Source organism: Macaca fascicularis, chromosome 14 (assembly GCF_037993035.2).
Source record: "Macaca fascicularis isolate 582-1 chromosome 14, T2T-MFA8v1.1".
In the NCBI taxonomy this organism is placed as follows: Eukaryota; Metazoa; Chordata; class Mammalia; order Primates; family Cercopithecidae; genus Macaca; species Macaca fascicularis.
In genome coordinates, this window is record NC_088388.1 from 45,044,526 (window position 1) to 45,054,395 (window position 9,870).

The 9,870-nt window shown below is 48.8% G+C and overlaps 1 protein-coding gene across 2 annotated transcripts in view; it reads right to left on the reverse strand.

The window, feature by feature from the left end:
* NELL1 (neural EGFL like 1) overlaps nucleotides 1-8,738 on the reverse strand; it is a 949,455-nt gene extending 940,717 nt beyond the window's left edge. For both annotated transcript variants that reach the window (XM_005578390.4, XM_005578389.4), the window contains exons 1-2: nucleotides 8,547-8,738; nucleotides 168-296 (exon numbers count right to left, since the gene is read on the reverse strand). In XM_005578390.4, coding sequence (XP_005578447.3) covers nucleotides 168-296; nucleotides 8,547-8,601 — 184 coding nt within the window. In that variant the 5' untranslated portion in view covers nucleotides 8,602-8,738. The remainder of the gene's footprint in view (nucleotides 1-167; nucleotides 297-8,546) is intronic.
* Between the last annotated feature and the right edge of the window lie 1,132 nt (nucleotides 8,739-9,870).

Sequence of the window (9,870 nt, forward strand, 5' to 3'; positions counted from 1 at the left end):
CCCTCCTGCCCTCAGAATAATACCCCCTGCATATCTAAGCACTCAGGACAGCAACACAAGAGAAATAGCAAAGGTGATCTCCAGACAAACACACACCAGATGAGCACCCCCCAGGCAGACCCTCCTCCCCAACCTCTGCCACCATGCAGGAAAGGAGGTGCCTTTACCTTGAAATAAAAATGCTTTGCTGGCATTGTGCATTCCAGACACCTGAGCCACTCCAAGGGTGGTGTTCACAAGGTCAAGCTCGGTGATGATATCCATCTGAAGGTCAGGGTCCATCCCAAAGCCCACCACTGTAAAGGAACAAAGAGTTGTTTGGGCTTAAAATGCAGACTGTTAGTAGCATTACAGAGCAGAGGTTACAGAGTCAGGGAGTGGCAGGTAATACAAGGAAGCCAATGATGAGTGCTTGGAAAGTCTTTGTCTATGGAGGGAAAAGAAAAGCAAATCTTTGCTCCCTTACCCCGCCAATACTGTAGTTTCTTTGTTCCTTCCCCCAATCCTACCCCACATTATAGATTGATAATTTCTTATCCAAAACTCCTGAGGTTAAATATCCAGAATTCAGAAGGTGCCATATGTTAGAAAGGTAATATGGCCTATATACTACATTTTATGTAACATTTTTAGCAAAATCTAACTCAGCACCCCATAATCAAATACAGTATTTCTGAAGCAAAAAGTATGACATACTTCTCTAATTGACATAAATAAAGATTATAAATAGGTTGATATCAGTTTAGATCAAGTCTTGCCATGAAATGAGTTCAACTCAGGATAGGTTTTGCAGTCAGGTGAGTTATGAAAAAACTGGGTTTCCAAGCTTTATAGAGGTGGTGACTGTGGATACAAGATTGTGGCCCTGATCCACCTGCCTCAGAGACAGATGCAGCAGCAAAATCTGACACCACCACCACCAGTAAACACCTCCACAAAGTGTTCCCTAACTAATCAGGCACAATCACCTGTGCTGAGGAGGAAAAAAGTGGAAAAGGACCCTGTTCCTGTTGAAGAAGGGTGGCAGAGGGACTGCCCAGGAAGGAGAATCCCTGGAATAATGGATATATATTTCCATCCAAGGGGATTCCTGGTTGGAAAGTCAGATACCCTGATAACTCTTTTTAGAGAACCTTAGTGCAGAGAAACACAGCCCTGAGCCTCCTCTTCCCTTGTCTAAGACAAACCCCTAAAGACGCCTCTCACCCAGGGGGTGCTCTGAGGAATGATTCATTCATGATTGCAAAGTGATTTCCAACTATATGTATTAATAAGGCTAGTGATCACTCTAAGGGGCTGTGTTTAAGCCATTCATAAAGGCTGTGTCCATCTACACTCATCATTTCAATCGTGCAATTTTGACTGTGCTGTTGGAAATGTTTTAATCAGCAACAGCTGTCAACTCTCATCTGATGGTAATGCAGTCACTGAGACAAGATTTAGAAGGCTTGCACCCACTGCGTGAATGTTCACTGGGACATCATAAGCTATCACAACCTCACCTGTCCTCCCAACTTAACCCCTGGTCCTATAGGCTTGCAGAAGGAAATCTACTCTTTCCTTATTCTTTCCCTGTTAGGAAACAGGACCTGCTAGGCTTCTGTCGACAGATGGTCGATCAGGAAGGCCTCTTTAGAGCTGACACCCGTTATTGCCAAGGCAAACAAAATGTCTATTAGCTGCCTTCTCAGTTTCTGTCAGGCTTCCCCTTGTCCCCTGAACTGAAGATTTAAGTTTTCCCCTTCCAGTTGACCCAAAGATGTCTTCCTTCCATTCACTCTGCATTCATTCATCTCATAATTTTTTCAACAGGTATTACTGAGTGTGTACTATATAGCACACACATTGCTAGGCACTGGAGATGTGCTCATGGAGCTCGCTTTCCGTGGGTTAGGTGAGGGGAGGGCAAAAAATAAGCCAATTAATAAGATAATCTGAGATGGCAATAAATACCGTGAAGAAAATAAAATAGAGTAACAGGATAGAAAACAACTTGGATGGGGGCCCTACTTTAGAAAGGCGGGTTGGAAAAGGTTCTTTTGAGCTGCAACTTAAATGACTAGAAAAGGCAAGATGGGAGGAAGCTTTCCACATGCAGAGAACGGTACATGCAAATGAGGAACAAACTGGGAGTGTCCCAAGAACAGAAAAAAGGCCAGCATGACTGAAACTGAATGGGCCAGGGGTAGAGAAGTAGAAAATGAGGCCAACCAGGCACAGTAGCTCACACCTGTAACTCTAACACTTTGGGAGGCTGAGGCAGGAGGATTGTGTGAGCTCAGGAGTTTGAGGCCAGACTGGGCAACATAGGGAGACCATATCTCTACAAAAAGATCAAAAAATTAGCCGGGCGTGGTAGCGTACACCTATGGTCCCAGCTACTTAGGAGGATCGCTTGCACCCAGGAAGCAGATCCTGCAGCACCGCTGCACTCTAGCCTGGGTGCCAGAGTGAAACTCTGTCTCAAAAAAAAAAAAAAAAGAAAGAAAGAAAGAAAAGAAAAGAGGCCAAAGAGGGAGAGAGAGAAGGGCCAGATCATATAAGGCCTGTGACCCACAAGGAGCTTGGATGTTATTCTAATTCTGAGATATAATTGGAGGTTTTTAAAGTTTATGTTTAAGGGCAGAAATTAAATTTCGAAGGGCCTCCAAATTGGTGTTTCTTTAGCCAGGAATTTGGAAAGTGGTCTGGGGAATGCGCCTTCACCAGACGCAAGAAGAAGGAAGCACCCCTGTTGCCCAAGTACCTTTCACAGGCCTGGACAGATGGCAGGCAGGCTCTGAACTTAGGACCTGATTAATTATCTAACGAGTTGGTGCATGATCAATACTTTGGGTGCAATGACCTCTGAGCAATAAGCATATCTCGGCATAGTATGAGATGACGGATGACATGCAAGCCAGGGAAACTTTCTAAAAGGACAGTGGTTGACTGAATATTGGCCTCAAATCTTTACCCATCTCATATCCACAGCCTTTACTGTGTGGCTTTGCAGTTCCTTCCACTAGAATGGGAGTAAACCTCACCATCTCTTGACTTTGAGGCCAGCCACATAACTTGTTTTGGCCATTGGGATGTTAGTAACATTATGCAGGCAGAGGTTTGAATACGCTTGCGCAGTGGGGTTTGTTCTCGTCTACTTCCTCATCATGATAAGAACATGTCCCTGCTGGCCCACTGGTCCAAGGAGACCTAGAAGTGTGGAGCAAGCAGCCTACCTGAGTTTGAAACCAAGCCCAGCCAAATGCAGCCTAGATAAGCCAACACCAAACACAATTTACAGATCTGTGAACTAAAATCAATGGTTTGCTTCAAGCTACTGAGTTTTGGGTTATTTGTTATACAAAATTATTATGGCAATATTGACCGATACAGGGACAAAAATTCTTCTACGATGGCATCCTTAAGATGCTCAAATCTTCCAGACTAAGAGCCCTGCAATTAATTGGGCAAGGCTTCAAATCACCCAAACAAACCCTGTAGAACTAGCAGAACACCCCAATGGTGTCCTTGAATCCCCACCCCCAAATGAGAACACAGTGCCCTCAATCCAGAAAGTACCGTGGAACCAACACTAAAGTGAGAGTCAGTTTCAGCCCAGTCTCTTCCCTCTACTAACTCTGTGCCCTTTAAAAAAGCATTCATTTATCAGGCCTCAGTTTCCTCATCCATAAAATAGAAATGTTAATACCTGCCTCCCTGAAGGAATTGCTGAAGCAGAGACTTCAGAACTCTAGTACTCCACATCAGCGATAACACGGGTGGCTTCATATCTTCTGCTATAGGAAATTTCATGTTTTGGGTTACCATGTGTAAAAAGATACTGGTACCTGTTACACCAGACTCATGAGGTCTCAGGGGAAACTATATTCACACTTCAGCAGCTCAATCTGGCACATAAGTGGTGCCCAGCTGGGGGTTGTTTCATCTGTCTTTAATTAAAGACCAATTCTCCAGACCACTGCAGCTCCCTGGTCCTCAACTCCACTGGAATCACACAAAAGGTACAGATAGTCCCTTTCCTCCCAGCCCCTCTCCATACCCAATTGACCTAGAAGGGCCTCTCACCCTGGGTTTGCTTGTAAAATCCATATATGAAATCTATATTCGCTCCCCAACTCCCTGCCCACAACTCAAAAGTGAAGGAGCTCCTCTGGCTTTAAAGATAAATGTATTGCTTTTATTATGAAAACACCTCATAATAAAAAAATTAAAATAAAATAAAATAAAACACCTCATAAAAACAGAGTCAAAAAAGAGAAATCAATTAGGCTTCTAGATACAGTTTTCTCCTCTCCCTTTAATTAGTCCCCACCAGGATGAAAATGCCTCGTGCCCATAGCAGGATGTGTAAAGGATAGCACTTTGCATACTGCCTAGGGAATGAGAAAAGCTATTAATAAGGCAGCATTTACATGGGCTCTCTTGAACCTTATGTAGTGTGAGTGTGGTCTCATAAAAAAAAAATTTTTTAATGTTTCTGCTTCTTGTCCAAGCATGGAGCTCCTGCCCTTTCCTAGGAAACTCTATCAAAGTTTTCTACTTTGGACATAACGGCCCTACAAATGGCTGAAATTGTGAATTACAATTAAGCAAGATAAAAAGCTCCTGGGGAAGAAATATTTTAAAAACGTGGAAGGCAGCATGTCAATGTCACAGAGGCACTTGAGGCCTGACTCTAGAATTCAGAACCTCTACCCTAACAAAGATACCTGCTCCTCCTCCTCCTGCTGCTGCTATTGGCTGCTCCTCACCCCCACCCAGGGAATGCTCGGGCCCACAGTCCACTCAGTTCACCTTTGGGGTCCCAGACATAGGCTTTCCAGCAAATCTTCCTGGGTCTGGCTGACTTTAAATTTACTCCTGCTCATTGTCCATGGTGGAAGTTGTTTTCCTCTGGACCATGCAGACTAAAATAATGCTAGAATGATGCTCCAGGAGCTCATTTAACCACAGAATTTCACAACCACTTAATCAGGTTTGGGGCCCTGGGCACCTACAAAGGTCCTTAATACCCCAAAAGCAATTTCCTGAAGAATATGCTCTATGCCTGTTCCAAGCTAGCCAATATTTTTTCCCTGATCCTTGGAGGCTGGGGGCTCATGTTCACAGTTCCATTATTCAATTCATAATTAATGATCCACCTGAGAGTTCCTTCCAAAAGAAAATCTCTCAGCCAGGTGCGGTGGCTCACACCTGTAATCTCAGCACTTTGGGAGGCTGAGGCGGGCAGATCACCTGAGGTCAGGAGTTCGAGACCAGCCTGACCAACATAAAGAAACCCCGTCTCTACTAAAAATACAAAATTAGCCAGGCGTGGTGGTGCATGCCTGTAATCCCAGCTACTTGGGGGGCTGAGGCAGGAGAATCACTTGAACCCAGGAGGCAGAGGTTGCGGTGAGCCGAGATCCGGTCGTTGCACTCCAGCCTGGGCAACAAGAGCAAAACTCCAACTCAAAAAAATAGAAATCTCTCCTTTCCAGCAGGTGGCAGCAAAAGACATTGACTCAGTCAGTAGGGGCTTTGAAGGTGTAGGTACTCCCTTCACCCTCTACCCTGGTGACCAAAACAAACTGGAAAGCAATGAGAGTAATTATCGAGTTTTCAATTATTCACACGGCCAAAGCATTGGCGAAAACTCATAGAGATAGTGTGTGATTACTGCTGTTATTGTAGCCTTCTAAATTTTCATTATGAGTGATGTACCTGAAAATCTCTGATTTCTCAACCAGAAATAACAAGAACTGGAGAATGGCACCTCCCGTCTTGACTCCACTCTGCACTCTAAAACGAGTTCTCTGAACAAGGCAGATTTAAGCAGCTCCTCGTGATACCTATCATTAGATCTTTTCATATGCAACTGTGTCTGCACTGCAGTCTTTCTTTAATTAAAATGTGCCTGATAATCATCTACTCAGTTCCTTTAAAAGGCGGTGATATCTGAGCAGCTCACTAAGTGAACCACATGTTTATTTCATCTAGGACTGTTAACAGCCCAGACAACAATTGTCCCACTTGACAAAGAAACTTTCCATGCAGCTGTTTGGATGCTGATAAACTAATCACCAGCCAGCCTTTGTTACCTAAGAGGTGGATGGATGGTGTGGTAATGGTGATTCCTGCACAAAATCAGACGGCTGCCCCCAGAAAGCTACTGCTTATACCCTCTCAAACTACAAGATATTTTAAGTGTACAAATTGAGAGGTAATTCCCCCCGTCTCTCTGATTCTTCTGATAATGTGTGAAGAAATATGTGGCCTCTAGTGTTCAAATAGTGCCAAGGGGCATTGAAAACCCAAGCTCCCTAGGCAACAGTCACAATCAATGGGTCAGATTCTTCCATGCTTCCCTGCCTTTGCTCAATCTGTTCCCTCTGCCAAGAATGCCTTACCACTTTGTCCACCTGGAAAACTCCCTACAAAGCCTTGAAGGCACAACTCTCAAATCCCTGACCACCACTCCTCCCTAGAATTAATTCAAACTGTCCCTCCTCCATATTTCCTTAATACAAACTTATACTCCTACCTCTTCACCACCCCCCATCAATCTGTAAAATTAAAATGCCTGCCAGTTCCTATCTAGATTCTCAGCTAAGCTGTAAGTTCCTAGAAGTCAAGGACTAAGTCATTTCCTCTTTGCATAAGAAATACTGGCACCCAGCAAAACATCGTTTGTTGAATGAATAAATACATGAATGAATTTTTCCCTACAACCAAATTTTTACATGATTTAAAGGGGATTGGAAGTGGAAAGAGGGAAAATACCTGCTCTTAAAGATCCCCTCCACAAGCAATGAACCCTGAAACACCTTGCATTCCGTGATAAGGGTACTTTGGCGACTTTTCAAAGGAATAATGAGAACAAAGGATTTAGGCATATTCCGTAGTGATGTGCACTTAGGGAGGTGAACTGACTAACGGGTTGCCCCCTCCCTCTCAAGCTTCTCCCTGTCTGCGGTTCCTCTGCAAGATGTCCACCAGCACTCTCGCGCTCAGAGCAGGTAGCCCACGCTCTGCACTAGTCTTGCCTGTCCTGATCTTCCTGGGGTGCGCGCACTCCTTCAGCGTTTTCTGGTTTCAAAAGACTAACTCGTTCTGATGGGCCTGAACTCAAGAAGTAACTATTCTAAGCTAGACTGAGCCTTGGCGTCTCCGCAGCCTGGGAAGCTCGGAACTTCCCAGGTAAGGAACGGAATGGGAGGTTTCTTTTGTCCCTGGAGAAATCCATACTCAACACTCTTAACCAGACGAAAGCCGCTGCCTGCTCAGTCCTGGGGAAGTGGGAAGGGTCCTCTGAAAGCTCCTAGACGCTAGATCTTCTGGCGGGCTAATTGCCAAAGAGGGGCGCCTGGGCGCAAGCGGAGGGAACTTTTGAGCCAACTAAAGGCAGACGCCCCCTCAGCCCTCTCCAGGTGAACTTGCTCTTTGGCCTGGAGAGAAGGCCACGCCTATAGAGAAGGAAATACGGTGGTAAAGCGGGGAGAATAAAGGCAGAGGGAATGACCACACAGATTCTAGGGTGCAAAGTCGGCAGCGCGTACGGAGGGATGGCTGGGCAGGATTGCAAACCTCCGACACTCCCCCTAGTTGACAGGCCCTATTTTTGCCAATTTCCTACCACATCTCACCCCACCTCACCTCACCCCAGTCTCCGCGCATCTACTACTAGCTCTTTGAAGAAGGCGGCTGCAAGCCAGTCTCCAAACCCCAGGGGACTTTCGGGCAAGGAAGCCGGTGGAAGCAGAAGGAAGAAGATGCGCTGAGAGTCCTCACAACTGCGTCTCCGGAGGCAGAACGAAGTGGGGACTTCAGACAATCATGCACCATCCTTGCTCCTCCTCCCCACCCCGAACCCTGCGATTATGGCAAGAGAAAACTGGTTTGAGCTTGAGAAAATCTCCTCGGATTGTCTCCACAGGTCTATTTCCCTTAGATAATTGTTCGCCCAACCCTTGGGAGCAAAGCGGGGCGGAGGAGAATACTCCTGGAGTTCTCCTGGGTAGTCAGAAAGGGACAGGAGGAGATCGCAGGATCCCAGGGTTCTCCCGCAGTTCTCTCCCCTCGCCGCACCGCGCCCTCCTGGGCCCCGGCCGCACCCGCCAGCCGGAAGCGCTCCCTCCGCGGGTGCGACTCCCGCAGCCACCCCTTCCCAGCCTGGCGGGGGTCGGCGAGAGCGGTTTCCACAGCACCTTTCAAGTTCGGGAACACGCGGCACGCGGGCCCGCCCTGCTGCGGGTTTCGACTCCCTGGCACAGAAAGCTGGTTACTAGCAGCCCGAGGGTGCGTCCGCTCGGCCGCGCCCCTCACTCCTGCGCCCCAGAGGCCGGGTCCCCTGAGAACAGGCACTCAACGGGGACATCTTCAAGCCCGTGAGTCCCTCTTCTCACCCTGTCACTCCCAGCAGGGCAAAGAGATCCCAGGAACCGATCCACACTACCGCCGTTCCCCAGACCAGCGTAGAGCTCGGCTCCAGGTCTCCCCACGCCACCGTGGGCTATGGGCACCCCCGTTTCCCGGATCCCTCTAACCGCCACCGTCATGCTTACCTGTCCTGGCAGTGCACACACAGAACCACACAACTAAAATCACATCCACCGGCATCGCTCCCGAGGGTCCCCGCCTAGCAGGGCGCACCGAAGCTAGGTGGAAACAAATGAGCCTGGATCCTGAGGCGCGCCTGGCTTGGAGCCGCCAAACTTGCTAGCGGGCGGCGGGGGAGGTGGCTCGGCAGCGCCTGTGCTGCGCTCGGGGATGCGCCCGGGAAGGCAGCCCCGGCCGCCCCGCCCCCAGCCCGCCCCTCTCCACGGGCGGCGGCGGCGGCGTGGGGCTCGGGGCCCGGCCCCCGCTGCAGCTGCGTTCGCCTGGGAGCCGGGGCAGGAGCGAGGGGTTTGGCTACTGTGGCTTGTTGCGCTCCCCACTGGGGGACGATTCCGTTCGCCTTCTTCGCCCCCGGAACTGCGAGGATCTGGACTGCAGGCGCCGCAGCCGCTACCACCCGGAGCACCCAAGTCGGAGTCCCGGGACTCGCGGCCGAAACCAGAAAGCGGGAGGCGCACGGCGCCCCCACGGCTTCACGCGCTCCAGCCCCGCCGAGCCGCCGTCGCCAATGTTGCCGCCTCTGCTTCCGCACCGCGGTGGGGGCTGCAGAAGTTGCCACAGTTCATCCCCGCCGAGTCGAAAAGCCGCTGTGTCCTAGCGGGTGGATATTTTTCCTCCGGGGAACCCAGACCGAGGCGGCGCCACCGAGCGCCCACGGACCCCCTCGGAAAACAATTACTCGGGATTCGCTCTATCAGCTGGGTAGGGAGAGACCTGAGTGAGATGATGGCTGAGTTCCCGCTCACCGCCTGTACCTTCTCTCTCCTCTCTCCTGGTGAACCCCTATGACTGAGTACTCTCTTTGTGGGTGCAGGAAGAGGGCACTGAGGTGGGGGTGCAGAAAAGGGGTCCTCGAGGCAGAGCGAGCTGTGGTTGGGGTTTGGGAAGTCTGTTTGCAAACCTTCTCGTTCTGCAGGGCAGATGCTGCCACATAGGGGTAATACCTAACCATCTTTTTTTTTTTCTTGCGTGATTTTCTTAATGGTATTATCAAAAGCTCACTCTTCTTTCATAGTCACATTTTGGCCCCATTTGCAATTTCTCCGGGACCTCCACCTTCTTTTCCCTCCCCCACCACCACAACATTCTCTGGAGAGAAAAGCTAGGCTTTGTTTTCTACTTGGCAAGAAGAGAATGGGTTCTCTCCCCTCTATGCGACCCTTTCAGGACCTGACGACCTTCCCTGTGAAGATCTCCCAAACTTGAGACTGCTGTCCCACTTCGTATTTGTCCCACTAACACCTAGGAATGTTATTTACAACTGGACATGTA